At 41.9% G+C, this 19,184-nt stretch overlaps 1 protein-coding gene across 2 annotated transcripts in view; it reads left to right on the top strand.

Moving 5' to 3' along the window:
- The window catches only part of TRMT2B (tRNA methyltransferase 2B), a 137,381-nt gene that overhangs the window by 15,120 nt on the left and 103,077 nt on the right, over positions 1 to 19,184 (top strand). For both annotated transcript variants that reach the window (XM_086964632.1, XM_086964633.1), the window contains exon 2: positions 15,392 to 15,593. In XM_086964632.1, coding sequence (XP_086820758.1) covers positions 15,392 to 15,593 — 202 coding nt within the window. The remainder of the gene's footprint in view (positions 1 to 15,391; positions 15,594 to 19,184) is intronic.

The raw sequence follows: 19,184 nt of genomic DNA on the forward strand, positions 1-19,184 counted from the left end.
TGTGGCTGAAGAAGGTGGCTTAAGACAGGGAATACTAAACACAAATGTCTTATACCCAGTAATAGATGATCTAACTGTGAACCCAACAGATGACTTAGAAAGGCTGACTAGTCCTATGGTAAGTCCAATGTCAACCCAAGTATTTCCACCTGTCAAAGCTAGGGACGGGAAAAATGTAGACATTGGTAAACTTTTATCTTGGAATGTCGCCGGGTTGGCTAGCAAGTTGGATTCCCAATCCTGGGTGGATTTTATAAGTGGCTTTGACATATGTTGTTTTCAAGAGACCTGGGCTTGCGACCCACTCTTTTGCCTAGGTTACTTGAATTATTGTATACCAGCCTTAAAAGGGGGAAGAGGGCGGCCTAAGGGAGGTCTAACTGTTTGGGTTAGGCAGGATCTGCACACCAACATAAAAATCCTGGACGCAGGAAACATTGATCTGCTAGCATTAAGAATCTCCGTTGCTAAGGGCCAACCAATAGATTTATATAATGTTTATGTGAGAGGAGACAAAGCAACAAATTTATCCACTATTGAGTTGTTGTCTGATGCCATGGAGGCCAATTCCCAGGAAAATGTAAAGATAATTGTTGGGGACCTAAACAGGACTTTTGAACCCTTGGACTGTACAAATGACCTTATGGAGAGTGAAGAGGATAATCTTTGGGGAGTACCACCTTTAAACCTAAAACCTGTGAAGCGATGGACAAAAGAGATCTTATTGCTAAATGGAATCTGTTTGGAACATGGTCTAAGAGCTCTCAACGGCAGGACACTTGGTGACAAGGAGGGCTGCTACACTTTTGACAATGGTATTAATAGGAGCCGAATCGATTATATATTGTGTAGCCTCCAGCTGTGGAATGGGGTTGTTGACATGGCTGTTAGGCCCCGGGTTGAAAGTGACCACAACCCCCTATGTGTGTCCCATAGGTGGTGGAATACCGGTTCAGGAAACCCTATTGAGACACACGATGAAACCCCTCTTTTAAGTAACGATGAGCGAAGGCTAAAATGGCCCAAGGTACTAGCAAATGAGGCCACTATGGCATATATTAACAATGAGGTTGATCGTGCAATTTCCGCGATTGAAGCAGCAGTCCCTGTGGTCCCAGGGGACAACGGCATCACTGAAATCCACAATAAGTTATTCTCCCTTTTAAGACCATGTTTCTTCATCAAGAAAAGAAAAGGGAAGAAAACTAAGGAAGTGGGTAGGTGGTTTGATAACCACTGTAGAATAGCTCGACTAGACCTGGGGCATGCTATAAGGAACAGGGACCGTGCCGCAGTGATAAAGAATAGGAAACTGTACAAATTAGCCATCTATCGTGCCAAAAAGAAATGGGACGAAGACCATTGGGCCCAATTAAAAGAAGCCTCTGATAACAAAGACTCAATGTTATTCTGGAAAATTATCAAGTGGGGTAGTGGTGCGGGCCCAGCAAAACCTGACAACAATGTACCAGTGGAAGCCTGGGTCGATTACTTCGGACCACAGTACGCGGAAAGCAACAAACCCGTGGCAGTCGATAATGTAATACCGGTTTATGCAACCGAAGATCTATTCTCCCTTAGAGAGGCGGAAATTGCCATCTGCTCCGCGAAATGTGGGAGGGCGCCAGGTCCAGATGGTATCCCCCCTGATATTTTCAAACACGATGTGACTAGATGGGCGAGATACACCCTCCTTGTAGCAAACGCTCTAGCAAAGGGGGCAGTGGTCCCAGATATTTGGAAGGGTGCAACCATTATCCCCATCCACAAGAAGGGCGATCGCTCATTGCCTGCAAATTATAGGCCTATAAGTTTAATAGCCACTATTCAGAAAATTGTTGGGAGAATGGTAACCAACCAGCTAATGGACTGGGTAGAAGATAACAGCGCCCTCTCCCCATACCAAGCGGGATTTAGGCGAGCGACTAGTACCATTGACCAGGTCTTCCGCTTCACTATATTGCGGTGGAAGACCATTGAACTGGGAAGGGGCTGCCTGTACGTCGCGTTTGTCGACCTGCGGGCGGCGTTTGATCTAGTTCCCCGGTACAAGCTATGGTCGGTTCTCCAAAAGCTGGGGATTCCTGCAGATCTGCTAACATTAATCATGCGACTGCATGAATCCAATTCCGCTAGAGTCCAGTGGGGTGGAAGTAGGGAGACAACATTGGATTTCCCTGTGGAAAGGGGTGTTCGGCAAGGCTGTTCCATGGCCCCTCTACTTTTCTCGTTATTCATTAACGGGATAGTCGAGAGAATGCTGAAGGCTAGTGTAGATGCCCCATCGTTAGCGGACACCAGGGTTCCGATCCTGATGTTCGCTGACGACACTCTTATTCTGTCTAAGACCCCCATGGGGCTGCAACGTGCATTAAGCATTTTTGATGCTTTTTGCATGGAGCACGGGCTAGAGGTAAACGTAGGAAAAACTAAACTAATGGCCTTCTCTGCAGGACGCAGGAGTCATCCCAAGATAACCCTAAATAACAGCATGCTTGATATAGTTAATGAGTTTACGTATTTGGGAGTGCAGATCGCGGGGGGGACTGGCTGGACGCACCATGTGAATAAAGTAGTCCTAAAGCACCAGCAGCTTTCAGGTGTTCTAAGGGGGGAACACCGTAAATCAAAAACAAAACCTATAAAACCCGCAATGGCAGTGTATGATGCGAAGGTTTTGGGTGCCACTCTATACGGCGCGGAACTATGGGCTTGGGATAGTCTGGTGGCTCTTCAGACTTCCGAGAACAAGTTCATGCGAGGGATTACAGGACTTCCACAGAGCACCCCCCTAATCCCACTGTTCTTGGAGCTAGGCAGACGTACGATTGTTGACAGAGCTCGATTGCGCCCAGTTCTTTACTGGAGACGTCTTTGGACGACTCCAGAAATAAGACAATACGCAGAGGGCCTTCTGTGGATAATCAAGGAAGATATCTTCCATAAGATAAAATGGTTAAAACACCTGAAGACCATGTTGGTAAATCTAGGGTTTTCGAATCTTTGGAACAACCCCGAGGGAGAAATCTTCCCAAGTAAAGAAGCCCTCAAAGAGCAATATTGGGATTGGGTGGGAGGTAAGATGCTGAATGACACCAGGGCAGACTCTATGTCAGGTCGTTTCCTGGAGACTAAAGTTTTTCCTGTCCTAGAAAATTACTGGGATAACATCACGGTACCTATGGACAGGAAACTTGTCTTTCAGTTAAGGTCAGGATCTATCCCCCTTAAGAAATTGACATCTGGCTGGCACAGACCCACTAACAACTTATGTCCTGCTTGCGAAAATGCCGAGGAGAGTATAGGCCATTTTCTCTTCGCATGTCAAGCCTACGTAAATCCGAGGAGGAAATGGCTCTCGCCGGTATGCAAAAACTTGGGGACACGAGACAGCGCAGTGGCCTTAAGAATCCTATGCACAACAACCCAGGATTCGATAGTCATAGGGGTAGCCAAATACATGGGTTGGGCTTGGGCGATAAGACGACGGTCCTTGGGGGGTAGTAGGTAACCAGGTATTCCCTTTTTAACAAATTTTTATGTAATATTATTGGTATAAATTGCCCTATATGTAAATGTAGTATGAGCTGCACTGTGTTTAATGAATTTTTAGTCTGTGATTATGTATTTGTGTAACTGTTTTGATTTTATGTGCTTTTATGAGAATTGTCTCGAATAAAGCTTATACAAACAAACGATAGCCCCTACAGGGCATCCCCAAGGTGAAAGCCAGGCATCCCGCCGCGGGGGGCCGTTGTGGAGATTAAGCAAGCTTAATGCCCAGAGTTGCAGAGTGTGAACCCATGATTAGGTCAGGCACCGAAGCGAGAATTATCAAGTCCATGGACATTTGAGCTCAAGACCCTGCCGCGTCGGGAATTGAACCCTGGTCCCGGGTTTGACCTCTACTTCAGGGTCTGCCTGCTCTAACCAGTGAGCCACACTTCTCCACTAAACCGAGTATTGGTTTCAAACCATTGTTTCAACAGAAATGTATTTGTGAACAAAGGATTTAAAATGGTGTAACCTACCAGGGAACTTAACAGGAGTGCAAAGGGAACCATAATTCCAGAAGGGCAGAGTGCATTCATTCGATGGATGCTAAACACCCTGGATCAGAGGGCGGTGCTGAGATTTGGGGGACTCTCTAAATAACTGTGTAGTGCACTTAATTAACACACATTTAGCTCAATATTTTCACATAAGGTTTTCTTAAACCGCTGTCCTTATCTCACATCATACAAATTGTTTTCTATGACCTCTCGTGTTACATTCCCGGTCAGAAGTAAAATGGTTTATTCTTTTTTAAATGTTTCAAACGTTGAGGTATTTCCACATCTAAATTGTTACATCTTGATTTTAAAATGCTAATTTGCTTTATTAGGAGAGATTCAGGTCTTTTCAGTTTCAGCAAACTGAGCATAGAAATTTCAATGAACCGCTCTTACCTTCATGCTTTTCACTATTCTGTTTTCCTATTGGATATTCAGAAGCCAATGCTTCCCAACCTTTTTAGCACCACAACCCAATAATTAGAACAACAAACTTTAGCAACTCACCTACTTTTAATGGACATGAAGCGGAGCCATTTTTAGAATGTAAATTTAGCATCGTGTGATAGCGCATTGTCATTTACACACAGCATATTTTCCTTTCAAATGGCCTCAAAATACAGTTTTATTGCTAACACTATATAGAATACAAATTATAATGTGTGGCAATTGGGTTTCTGTGAATGTTTATCATTGGTGTATCACCTAGTGCAGTGTGTTGATTTGTTTTGATCGTATCAACAATTGTTTCCCGCACACTCCAAGATTTAAAAAAATGGTGCTTCATTTTTGCTTACTTAATTGCTGAATGCATTCATTTCATTTACAAGTATTTACATTTTGCTGTGTTACAAAAAAACAACATCCTACCGCCTTACCTTTCAAACTCCCTGTACTCCAGCAAGATTGTCATATAATTCACTTAAAAAACCTCTCTCACTTTGCTGTCAGAGAAAAAAAAGTGAACACCAATCCTTCAAGTATAATCATTAATGTGTCTAAAGGCATAGCATGACATTTGATCTCTGTCTTTGAAGCACCAGTAAACGTGACAAGATAAACACAGAAGTTCAAGGCATCTTTATTTATTGCTTTGACTGTCCCGACCTATCAAAAATCGTCTCACTCCCCACCCGTGGGTCAGGAGCCACAATTTGGGAAACCCTGACATAATCATTATTCTTAATGGCTTAGCGATGTTCCATTATACCCTTCTTCAATTAAAACGTATTGTTTTCTTTGTAAAAGCTAGTTGACAGTGTACACCACATATTCTTTATCATATGATATCTTCTTTTTAATTGTGTATATTTCGTATTTCCATGTTATGCTCTGTCGGAGAACACCCCATGTTTACTTGCCTTGTACAGATTGTTAATTTTTATTATTATTATTATTTTGTTAGTTTAATTGATGTTAAGCATTAAACCTGTTTTATTCATTAGTGACCTCTGAAAAATGGTATTTAAATTGCACACTAGTGTAGCAAAACTGCATGTGACATTCATCCACTTTTTTTTAATTCCCAAAAATATTTGAGTGCATTTTATATTGAAAGCAGTCACAAATCTTGCTTTCATTCTTCTGTGTGTATTTGCATATATTAAAAGAGCATTATAAATAGACACAAAGTGTTAAAACTATATGTTTTTGTATTTGAATCAATGTCGGTAATGCAGGCTGATCTTACCGCCACTCTATTTCTTTAGAGTTCCCATCCTAATAGTAAAGGCTTAACATAGATGAATCTCATTTACAATTTAGAACATCATATGCATGTGGATGTAATGTAAATGTGATTTATAAAGTGCAAACTCATGTCCGAGGACGTCTTGGCCCTATCAAAGTCTAATTTTGGCTGCAGCAATATCCTTGTTGCATCAAGAAAGTGCGCAAATACCTTCTACTCCTGTGTGAACAGCCAGGTCTTTAGGGCTTTTTTGAAGGTAAGTGGAAAGGGGAAGCTTTTAGTGTCAATGGGAGACTGTTCCAAAGCACGGCAGTGGTCCCAAAAAAGCTCTTTTTACCCAAAGTAGCCCTCCTAAATGAGGGGACAATCGGGTTCCTAGCAGAGCCTGAACAAAGCGTCCTTGCTGGGACGTACCATTTAAGTTTCTTCTTAAAATGGTCTGGCCCGAGTCCGTGCAGTGATTTATAGGCCAGACAAAGAGCCTTAAATCTACAGCGTTGCTTGACTGGCAACCAGTGTAACTTCCTGATGGCTCCTCTAGCCGACTCGTATTAAGGGAATTTTAAAAAGGAAATGAGCAGCAGTGTTTTGCAATAGATGCATACCTTGCCGGAAGTACACACTGTAAATTGTAAGCCAAAGGTTTTCTGTGCTTTTTGTCTGTTTGTCCTGTGGATAATATAAGCATGAAAACTTGTTGTCTTGACCACAAATAACATGTCTTGGATGCTTGCAAAACTCTGTAGCATATATTGACTACGCTACTTCTTAAAATGTGGTGTTTTAAAGGGTCCATCCTTGTTTTTCATGGTATATCACCAGGACCTATGAATGGGTTGCTTAACTAGACGAACAGAGCAGTTATAGGAAACCCTCCTCGGTGTCTTTGATTCTCTTCGTACAACTTCTGATCTTTATCCTTTTTATGTTTGAAAGCTTTATTAAGAGTATAGGGTATATAACAAAAAGTGACATCAATAGCAACTCAGATTCAAATGTGAGGGAGAAATATATGGAAAGAGCTACAGACTACTGATGACAACATAAGAACTAAAAGCATTTTCTAAATTTTAAGGGGGGTGCAGGAGGGAAGGAAAAACAGGAGGGAGGGAAGATAGCAATTAAGCTAGTATAAATCATGCTTACATAAACTATAATTGCATATAAATCAGGTGTACGTTAACATAAAGGAATGCACAAGATCGAGAAATTCAGTAGAATACAATATAAACTGTGAATTTCAAGAAATAACACTACAGGTGAGAGTACGAATCTTCAGGGAGGTTTAAAATTCTCGGAGGAGAGGGGAGTGTAGGTCCCTTTGGCCGATTGATCTAGATATAAGGTAAAGGGCAACCAATATAATTCGACTTTGCGAGGAGGTTTACAAGGGGAGGCAAAGGCAACATCAAGTCTATGGAAATTACATAATGAATTCCACCAACAACTGATGGAAATTTTGGTGAGGGATTTCCAGTTGGAATGCAAGAGCTATCATGAGGTCGAAAAGACTCCGGGAGTGTGGCGGAAGGTGTAAAGATTCCGAAAGGCTCCCCAAAAACATAAGGGTATTGGAATAAGGGACAGAGAGTGTAAAAATGCGTGCAATGAAAGTCCAGACCTGCTTCCAGAAAGCTACTACGGAAAGACAGAAAAAGAGAAGATGAAGAAGATCGGCATCAGGTAGATTACATGTCCAGCAATTAGAAGTAGAGGAAGAGAAAGCGAGAGAGAGATAAAGTCTATGATAAAGGAAAAAGATAGATTGAGTGAGGGAGGCAGATCGAGAAGTCTTCAGAGTTCTAGACCATAGTTTATACCAGGTAGAAACAGGCCACGAGCAACCAAGATCCTTTTCCCATGAGAGTTCCAATTTAGTCTTGGGACATGTAGGGTTGGGAGCAGAAAAGAAACGATATATAAGAGAAGCCTTAGGAAAAGTGGCAAGAATAGCAAGAAGAGCGGAAGGAGAAAGAGGTGAATCAGCAGACGATAGAGAATAGTAACGGTCTAAGATGAGTTCCATCAGAATATAGTATTTCTGGGAAAACGATCGGGGACAACGAAACTTCTCTTGAAATTGGGGGAAGGAGCAAGGTGACGAGCCATCGAAAATTTGATGAACCCAAATAATACCCTTCGACCTCCAAGAAGACCAAGCAAGGGGTCTGTTCTTTAGTAATATAAGCAAATTATACCAAATGGGCGAAAGTAGAAAGGATTCACGGGACGCACTCAATGGGGACAGCAAAGGCTTCAATAGAGAGGAAGTGTGTTTAAACAATGGAAGGGCAGTAAAAGGAGATTTAGAGGTAAACCTAATTACATCTTGAAAAGCAAAGGGCGATAATAATGAGCGCTCAATATGAAGCCAGAGGGGTGAAAAAGAAGAGAGCTCTGATGACAACCATGTAGAGGCTTGACGTAGGGAAAAGGATTTATGGTAAAGACGGAAATCGGGAAAGTTGACTCCTCAGTTTGATTTGCCTTTGCGAAGAGCTGATAAGGATATCCAAGCCTTTTTTTGCTTCCAAAGAAATTTGGATAAAAGAGAGTCGATACGATTGAAATAGAGAGCCGGAATATGGACAGGAAGCATAGAAAGCAAATAGATCAGAATTGGGGCGATCATCATTTTAACAGAATCATGACGACCCCACCAAGAAAGGAATAAGGGGTTCCAAGAGGTAAAAAGATGTTCTATTCTAGAAATAACCGCGGACATGTTCAATTTAACAGAGGATGCAATAGAGTTGGAAAAAAGAACCCCGAGATATTTTATTTTAGTACTATTTCACGCAAAACCAGTGTAAGAGAAAAAATGTGGAAGACAAAATTTAGTTAATGGGAGAATTTCCGTCTTATCAGAGGTAATTTTATAGCCAGAAACAAGAGAACATTTTTCAAATTCAGCCAATAAAGAAGGGACAGAAACCTCTGGGTCTGAAATAAATAGAAGAATATCCTCAGCATATGCCGAGAGTTTAAGTTGCTGATCACCGTATGGGAAACCAGAAATAGAGGGATTGTTGCGAATAGAAGAGAGAAAAGGTTCTAGAGCTAACACAAAGAGAAGGGGGGAGAGAGGGCAACCCTGTTGAACTCCTCGTTGGAGTGTAAAAAGGAAGGTGAGTTGGCCATTAACAAGAACTGAACCTTTGGGCATAGAGTATATCAAAGAAATAAAGGAAATACATTTAGGGTCAAAACCGTGCCATTTCAAGGAAGCAAGTAAAAAAGACCAGTCCACCCGGTCAAAGGCTTTTTCCGCGTCCAATGAAATAGCTGCCAGGGGGATAGAGAGAGAAGAAGCTTTATTTAAAACATTAAGGAGAAGTGTAGAGTTATCCGAGGTAAGACGACCCTTGACAAAGCCACACTGTTCTTTTCCAATGAGGTGTGGCATGAAGGGATCAAGACGAAGAGCGAGCAATTTGGCAAACAGTTTATAGTCCACATTAACTAGTGAAATTAGGCGGTAATTTTTACAAAATTTGGGATTGCGGCCATCTTTGGGAATAAGGCAGATAGTAGCATCTTGAAAGGAGCCTTGGACAATACCAGAAGAACAAAACGATTGGAAGAGGACAAGGAGCTTCGGTAATAGGAGGTCAGAAAAGTGCAAATAGAATTCAACGGGAAAACCAATAAACAAAGAAGGGGGTTCCCCGAGGATTGCTTAGTGATATGGCAGGAGATTGGGGGGTAGAAACCAATGAAAAGAAAAGGAGAGTACCCTGCCTCAGGATAAATAGGCCCTAATTAAAGGGTCCAAAGGATATACATGGAGGGGTGATTCACCTAGAGTTTGACACGAACCATCACAATTAAATGGTCAAATAGAATAGGCTATACAATTCATGGAATAACATCTTGACATTTTCAGCACAGGAACCATCGTTGTGTTGTACTTGCAAGGAGTAGAAAAACTGAATGATAGAATGAATGATGTATGATATTCGTTTAGTTAGAGTGGGGAGTGAGTGTGAATGAGACGGTGTCTATAAAACATTGGCCTTTACTGGGTGGGACAAATTTCCCTTATGTCTATTGTCTGTAGAAAATTGTCTGTTTTATTTATGGTATATATGCACTATCGACATACTGAAATAATGAAAAAATCTTTTTTATCTATGTGATTAGAAAACAAAAAATAATAAAAATATATATTTTTCATCATGAATTGTATAGCCTATTCTATTTGACCATTTAATTGTGATGGTTCGTGTCAAACTCTAGGTGAATCACCCCTCCATGTATATCCTTTGGACCCTTTAATTAGGGCCTATTTATCCTGAGGCAGGGTACTCTCCTTTTCTTTTCATTCAACGGGAAAACCGTCCGGGCCCGGTGTTTTGCCTTTAGTAAGAGAAGACAAGGCAGTGGAAAGTTCATGTAGGGAGAAGTCTTTTTCAATACTGGAGAATTGGAGCTGGGAAGTGTCGGGTCTGGGTAGATTATCAAAATAAGACTGAAGAAGGGCCGGCATAGGGGGGGCTTCCGGGGTTTACAAAGATTTATAAAAAGATTGGAATTGGGCAAGAATGTCCTTGGCCGTATGAAGGAGAGTGTTAGTAGGGGAGTAAATAGACTCAATAAAATTACGCTCTTTACAAGATTTAAGGTAGTTAGCAAGGAGTTTGCCAGATTTATTACGCCCGCCATAATAACGTGCACTACTACGAAGAAGGATGGAAGAAGCAGAGTCAGTGGTAAATTTATTAAATGCAATCTTAGCTTGAAAGAGGTCAGAGGACATGTGATTAGGAGAAGAGGTATAAAACTGATGTTCCAGAGCCTTAATATGAGCTAAAGCAACCTTCCGCTTTTGGAGAAATTGCTTCTTTTTCCTAGAAACAAAGTCAATAATGAAACCCGTGCTGTAGCTTTGAACGAATCCCAAAGGACATGAGGGGAGATGTGAGGGTCAGAATTGAGTGGGAAAAATTCACCAATGAAGGAACGGAAAGAGGAGGAAAAAACAGGGTCGGTTAACAAAGAGGAATTAAAGCGCCAGCGAGAGGATTTAGGAGGAGGAGGAGGAAGCAAGTCAAAAGTAGTGACAACGGGGGCATGGTCTGAAATTACAATAGGTTCAATGGAGGAGGATAAAAGGTTTTGAGTGAGGGAAGAGGAGAGAAAAATATAGTCTAGACGAGAAAAGGAAGCATGGGGGGAGAAAAGAAAGAAAAATCTAGCGTGTCTGGGTGAGTGAGTCTCCAAGAGTCAGAAAGATGAGCTTGTGTAATCATGTCTAGAAATTGTTTGTGGGGTTTATGTGGGACAAAACGGACCGAGGATTTGCGATCCAAAAAGGGATCAACTATTTGGTTGCAGTCACCTCCTAGAAGGAAAGAATCAGCATGATGTTGAATGCATTTGCTAGTGATCATCGGCCAAAAGGAAGGGTCAAAGGCAGTGGGACCATAGACATTAAATACTGTAAGGGGTATTGCATTGATAAGCAGTTTAGCTAAAACCCAACGACCGTCTACATCTTTTTCTTCTGACATTATCTTACATTTGAGTTTCTTATGAATTAAGATAGCAACCCCATTTATTTTATGAAGTGATGGAGAATATAAAACAGTACCCACCCAACTTCTTTTCAATTTTAAAGATTCTAAATCATTAAGATGGGTTTCCTGGAGAAGGACAATGTCGGGATTATAAGAAGATAAATGAGAGAGCACTCTCTGCCGTTTGATGGTATTATTAAAACCTTTCACATTCCATGAAACAACTCATGTCAAATACAAAAAATGGAAGAAAAATAGCATTTATGAATAAACTAGAGGATGAAAAAAAGAACTGGAAAAGAGAAGAAAAGAGGTAAGTGGGAAAGAGAAAAAGAAAAAGAAGTAGAGAAGGGAAAGGAGAAGTAGAAAGACAAGGGAAGACAGATAGAGATAGGAGACAGTACAAATCCAGAAGGATGACTGTAAACAACATACCTGAAGGGGAAATACGAAAGGGAGAGGAGGGGGTGACGACACTCAACAAGATGAACCAGCCAAGGAACAGGGACCCGGCCGCACCGGGACATCCTAGAGCCACAGAAGGAGGGAATCACAGGACGATTGGGATGATAAACAAAAGATCTGTGGAAGGGCAGAAAAATGATTAGAAACAAGATCAGGACAGCAAAGTACAATCGGAAAAGCACCAAAATCAGCATTACATAAGAGAAATACAAGAGAGAGTATAAACAACTGCAAACAAATGAAGTACAACAATCGCAAGAAAGGTATAAAAGAGAGAGGAAAAAAACGCCAAAACAGAAAAACAGAAAACATGAAGACAATTATATGACATCAGAAACACTGGAAACAGGTCAGCCACTCGATGGAGAAGGAGAAGTGTCCATGCTGCCACCATTTTGCAGAAGGATAAAGTTCCTCAGTTCTCCGGGATCCTGAAAGGTCCAAGTCTTATTCTGATGTGTGACTTTAAAGATTCAGGGGTGGAACAGGCCATATCTTGCTCCAAGGGAGCGCAAAGATGAACGAATGTAATATAATGTAATGTAATGTAATGTATGTGGTCTTGTAAAGCGCACTGCTGCCCTGAGGCGTCGTGGCGCTGTAGACCGCTGGGGAACCCATCCTGGCTATCCCTGTGAGATGGTCCCTAGTGGGTATCTCCAAGGTGAAACCAGGCATCCCCAGTGAATGTGGGGGGCCATTGTAGAGATGAGGCAAGCTAATGCCCAGAGTTGCCGAGTGTGATCCCTGTTTAGAGTAGGCACCGAGGCGAGAATTATCGAGTCCGCTGACCCTGGTCCACGACCCTGCCGCGTCGGGAATTGAACCCTGGTCCCGGGCCGTTCTCTGCTTCCGGGTCTGCCGCCTCTAACCAGTGAGCCACACCACTCCACGAAGAGAAAGGAATTCCTTCCGTCTTGCTGCCGTGGCAATGGAAACATCTTGAGTCAGGAATACACGTTGACCCAACCACGACACTTGTCGCTTAGCTCTGACAGCCGAAAGGACAGCAAGTAAATCTGTGAATTTCAGGAAAAGAATAATGACTCCGCGTGGTTTTGTAGATGTAGTTGAGTGAGGGCCAACTCTGTGGGCTCTTTGAATACTGAGGGCAGTAGACGGCAACATGTCTAAAAGCTTTGGGAGGAAGGATGTAAAGAAAGTCACCGGATCATCACCTTCCAAAGATTCTGGTAAGCCATAAATACGAAGGTTGTTCCTCCTATTTCGATTTTCCAAATCCTCCGTGTGTTGCTGGAGGGCGAGAACCGTTTTCTCCAAGGAGGAGATACGTTGCGAATTAGATTGGGTCTCAGGAGTTTGTTGTTTAACTAAGGTAATTCGGGCATCCATGACTGACCAATTCTCTTTCAATAGTTGCATGTCCTTGCTTATTTCTTCGATAAATGGGCGCAATGCACGTATCTCTTCCAGAATCTGGTCTATAGAAGATGATGATAAAGGTTTTTCAGGAGAGGGAGGATCCTACTTAAGGCGTTTGGAAGAAGACGCAGGAGGTGAAGTTTTAGTGGAGACAGACTGTGTGACTGAAGATCGATGGGGTGCTGAGCCGGCCATTTTTGGTGTTGAATCCGGAACACACAGTGAATCTGAAGATGACAGGAGAGAAGATTTAGAAGGTTCAAAGAGAAACTTCGGTTTACGTAGACTGACCATATGAGCACAGGGGAGTGAGGCTCCTGAAGGTTTGGTGAAGAAAATAATGAAAATGCAGTTATCAGAAGAGAGTATAGCACTTAAGTCCCAGAGAGGTGAGAAAACTGATAGGATACCTTAGGAAGCGCCACACCTGAGGAAAAAACCAGGCACAAGGAGCAAGAAATAGCTTCAAAAGTTCAAAAAATTCAAATGGCGTCAAAATAAGCAGCAAATGACTTGACCAACCACATCCTCAGTTGAGATATACAAGGTAGAGATCAGAGCTCCTCAAAACAAGTCAGCTTGAGACGTCAGGTAAAGGCAGCAGGCATTGGTCACATGAAGCCATGTAGATAGAAGGACGTGAATGACGACGACCCACTCAGCATGGAGAGATGCAGTATTGTTAGAGAGTTGCACAAGCGAGACAGCATACTGAGAGGCCAGAGGGTAAATGAGAAAAAGTCTCTGCTGTACACATGGAATTTCAAGCCGTCACATGAGAACCAGGACAGGAGACGTTATATAGCATCTCTTGTAATTGGTTTTAAAATTCATACATAGGGGCAGGTTGTTAAAGGAAGCTGCAAAAGCCTTCAAAGCGATGGGAGTAGCCTAGAGAGGCGCGTCAGTCTTGCGGAGCATCCTAAACACCGATATACTAACATGCGGCGCTTCAGAGAGAGCACTTAAGATGGCGGAGCTCCGCTTCTGAGGAAAAACGGGTCGCGCATAAATAATCGCGGAACTCGCTCACCGGCACAGAAGAAAGATCTTAAATGAAGCAGCAGGTGCTCCAGTTTCACATTCCGACGTCCTGCATCGACGAGGAAGTGAATTTCACAGGAGAATTCAAGAAAGTTTGTCCCGGTATCAGAGAGGTCCCGCACTAGGCAGCCATCTCGTCGGCGCCAAAGCCACGCCCCCTGATCTTTATCCTTTTGATTACATTTAGATTCAGTTTCTTTCATTTTCTATAGAAACCTATATTGCTCAAAGGGGTCCAAAACCTATTTTACAGGGCTGACAAATAGCTGTCTAAGAGAACTGATGTTTCAGTTAAACAAATGGATTGAAAACATTGCTCATTGTTTCTTGGCAGGTTTTCTGATGTGTATGGATTCTTGTAAGGCTAAGAGCTATATCTAGAGAGATGAGGTCTCAGTTGTTTTAATTGGTCTGCTTATATGTGCTGTTGATCTTGAGGTTTAAAAATTAAAAAACAGCAGATTTAATGTTCGTGATACTTGTGCTGTTTATGCAGTTTATTGTAGTTTCATCCCTTTGGGTATAAACCAATCAATCAGAATTTTCAAAAGTGCTGCAAATCACCTGTGAGGGTCTCAAGGAGCTGGAGTCACTAACTGCTTCATGGTCAGCTGTTCAACCGAACAGCCAGGTCCCTGATTTGCCAGAGCGATGAAGCGGTCCTGAGGTGCAGGGGAAGGTCTTTCTAAGCTTTGGCCACCAGGTGTGAGAAGGAGCGTCCTCCGCTGTTAAAGAAAAAGAAATATGGTGATTAGGAATAGGATGAAGAATAAAATACGTGGAGTGTAGAAGGGAAGGAGAAGAGAGGAGAAGTAGGACTTAGGCTACAGAAAGGTAGAGTGGGACGTAAGAGGCTGATGACGAATAGGAAGAGAAAACATATTGTGCTAAAGAACAACCATTGGGATTTAAGTAAAAGTTGTATCATAAACTGGAATGTATGGTTTTAAAATACACCCTCATTTAAACAAGTCCTCCATTTGTAAAGCTTGGTTATCAACACTGTTCAGGCTAAGATTCTAGGAATTCATCAGGTGTTATCTGATGGAAATACATTTGAGAAAAAACTTCATGAGCATTTCATTGAGCTCTGTTGGAAAATGTACATTATCTTCAGAGACCACCATGGCATAAAACTTGTATAAATACAACTTTGTTCTGCATTATTTGTTATGTACAAAGTACTTGTAGTTGTTGTCTCCGTGGGGTAATTTCGTGGTGTTTATTTCACCCTCTAGCCATGTATTTGCCTGTGTGGATGCGATCGCTATGCCAACATCTTGGCTGCTCACTGGCCAGCAAACGGTTTGTTTCGGGTTTGGCATCAGGTGAAGAATGGAAACTTATTGCCACCACGAATCCACCAGAGCCAAAAAGTAGGAAGAAGAAGGGTCAAAATGTTTCAGCACTTGAAAGGCCGAATTCGTCATGGGAAGAGAGGTAAGAACGTCCTTATTATGTTAAAAGACCATATATAGTGGCAATATTTCTTTAAAAAAACATAATGATTTATTGGGAAACTCTTAATAAAAAGGTTCCCACCCCATCACCCTCTAAATTTTCAATTGCCTTGTGGGGTGTTTAAGTAGCAGTCTAACATTGTGGCAGGAAAGAAGATGCTTCTTGTTTCTCCTATGGTGTTTCTACCCTCAGACTCTGGCATCCATTTATTTTCTGCTATTTTGAATAGCTTCCCTATCTTCTCCATTGTAATACTCGAATCTGAAAGCAGGGAAGTGTTAGATTTCTACTGTATATTCTTTTCTTGCAATGAATCATGTTGCTCCTGAGATGCCTCGGCTATAGATTATGTTGGGCTCTTTGAAGGCATTTTGCTAGAGCATGGTTCAAGCTTTTCATCTCTCATCTGCTTCTGTTTGGGATTCATCATGTAACTCTACAGGTGATCGAGTCCCCAGTATGCTAATGTGCCTTTCATAGGCTTGTGTCGTACACCTTGTGCCTGAGGAACCTAGAGGATCTGGCCATGTTATGCTGTAAATGCATATCTGAAGTCTGGTAGGTGTGACACGTAAGGGAGAGGCCAGGAGGAGGGGAGTGTGAGTTTCCACCCCCTTTTCATCTGCTTCACATCAAAAGGTCCTTCCAGTGTGCTGTACTGTGCTGAGTAAGCAAATCTTCCTATTGTCTGTTCCTGCCCCCTCTAGCACTGCACCCAGACTTCAGTGATGCTCCACCCACACTCCTTACAAAGCTGCCAAAGAACCAGGGCCACAGTTCGCCGGTGCTACCATCATCCCTTTAATATTTCTTCCAGCGGTGGGCATGTATTTCCCTAGCTAGTTGCGCTGACACACACTGTCTGTTTTCATCCAGAACATTGGCAAGTTCAGGCATCGGGTGGCACATCAAAGCAGGGTCTTCAAAGGACCGACAATCTAGTGACTATCTATTGGCTCCATCACACATGTGTTGCTCTTTGTATCAGATAGGTTATATCCAGGGCTTTAAGTGGGCGGGGTGCTGTGGGGGGGCTGAGCCCCCCCAGTATTTTTGGGGGGGCCTCGAAAGGGGGCTCTATTTTCGGGCCTCAAAGGTAGGGTGAGCAGATATCCTGGTTTTTGTTTGGTGTTGCTTGTGTCGGTAACATGTCTTGATAGTGAAATACTGCCAATTTCGTTTTTCACTATTGAAAGGCTATCTTGCCTATTGGATAACATAGGGAATGCTGTGTGACATGTTTACCTGCATATCTTCCCATAACGGCAAGATAGACATATGGAATCTGGTATCCCTGAACTCAGAATTTAATTACACATCCTTTAGTGAAGATGGTTTTTAAATTCCAAGTTTGGAAATAGCACTTTTAGAAAGTGGCTAATTTCCTGTTCAACCTTTCTGTGTGCCTCTGCCTGGTTGTGTATTGACTGTCTGGTTTGTAAATATCAATAAACAATGTGCGCTGGATTCTGAGAAAGAACTTATAGCCTGCTTCAGTGTGCTAGATGCAGGCAACTTGCCTTCTGGTGAGGAATGCATTCTTTATGGTGAAACAGAGATCCATAAACTGTGTTCAGAGTTTCAGCTGCCAGCAAGAGCTACTATCCTAGCTTTTAGACTTTTCAAAAATTTTGGTGGAAAGAAAACCCCTGAAGCATTAAAAAAGTTAGTAATTTACATAGAAACCCTGCCAGCAAGTAATGCTGATTGCGAGAGAGGTTTCAGCGCAATTAACTTAATTGCTAGTCCAACAAGGGCCTCTCTTCTTGTAGAGACCATTTCTTCATGCTTATGGGTAAAACTCAGTGGTCCTCCATTTGAATCATTTGACGCAAAGCTGTATGTAAAGAGTTGGCTGGCAAAAGGTAGAAGGTCTGCTGAAGAAAATTATTGTGAGAAACCCCAGCAAAATAGACACAGTGAATATCTTCAAGAGGTTTGGGAAATCCTGCAATAGATTTCTAAGTAATGTAAATCATTAAAAAAATTTTTTTTAAGTGTTTGGTATTTTATGGCTTATATTTAATAAATATACTTTTTTGCCTATTTTATTATCCGTTGCTGGATGCGACTTCATGATTTTCTTAAGCATACAATGTTAGTTATCTTGATTTAGACCACGCCCCTACTCGGATAGGCCACACCCCTTTAAGAAATTTGCAAAGCCCCTTTCAGAGCACCCCCAGTTTTTTTCCCACCTAAAGCCCTGGTTATATCACGTCTAACCACCTACGATCGGTTTTGGGTGTGTCAGGTTTTTTAAATAGGGTAGCCATAAGACTGCTAATTATTCAAAAGGGTGGAAATGAAAATGCCCCTGAAAGGAATTCCCGCTGTCCCTACAACCAAGAATATTTCTTGTCAATACTCCCTCCATTTTAAAACCCTCGGTGATGGCTTCTGGATATGAACAGTCACACATATGTGCTATATTTCATTGAAATTAGAATATGCTATTTATAATGTATTTATAATTTTGTTATTGTGCAATGCAACTGGACAGTAGTTTCTGAGCTTGGGGGAAAATGGCAGACATAAGAAAAATCTAATTTAGTCTAGTCAAAGGCTTGGCACGGGGGCGGTCTTGAAGTAAGTATGATATGTCCTGTAATCAATTTCTTGGTCAAGTGGCAAAGGTGGTGTGTTCCAAAGTGTAAAGCCTTGAATCTGCAGTGGACATCTCCCTTACCACTTATAGCTCATTGGCAGCATCTGTAGTAATTCCTGGGATGCTGGGTTTGGGTGCCTGGTCTAATGGTGAGGAAGCACCAGCATGAATCGATGCACCAATTGTAATAAATATCCGGAATCCTGAGTAGTTTCATTAAAGATTTATTGTAACAAAAACCTCAGCAGCGGTAGCAGTAACATCAACCAACCGGAAACATCTACATCTGATCATAAGATGCCCTGTCCCAACATTCCACAACAATAATACAATTCTTGTTCTCATGTTCTTAGGTAAGGGTTCCCTAACAAGACAAACTAAGCACACCTATTGATAATACATTACAAAGCACAATGCAACACAACTACAGCCAGCACTATGAAGAATCTTCTAAATATAGGAAAGGTTTTTGCAGACAACCTTTTGTGGAACTGACCCACAATAGAGAACCAGAAGAGTAGGAAAAATGTTGATAATGCTTTTCCAGAGGCTAGTACCAAATGTGTGTGCTTTGTAAAGCTTACAAACTCTTTCAGCAGAGATTCCCAGACGGAGTTCACTACAATAATTCATGCAATAAACTGTTATTGTGAGTATGAGGACAAATCAGTAGTGATTTTGCAACAACATACTCTTTGACGGAATTATAGACAATGAACCACATTGTTAGTCATGCTATTAACTTGTCTTATGAAGCAGCACTCAGACTCCGCGATTTCTGACCTTGCTTGGGGAAATTAGACCAGAACCCATGGCGAGGGATCAATTGAACAGTAGAACTGAAGAGTGTCCTAAACTTAAAAGCTTGATCTCTGTTTTCACTGGATTAAGGAAAAGCTAGTTTTAGTTTAAGTGAAGAAAGCATCTTTGCCCATACCATTGCATTTCCTTTGTTTTGTTTT

Source organism: Lissotriton vulgaris, chromosome 4_1 (genome assembly GCF_964263255.1).
Source record: "Lissotriton vulgaris chromosome 4_1, aLisVul1.2, whole genome shotgun sequence".
Lineage (NCBI taxonomy): Eukaryota > Metazoa > Chordata > Amphibia > Caudata > Salamandridae > Lissotriton > Lissotriton vulgaris.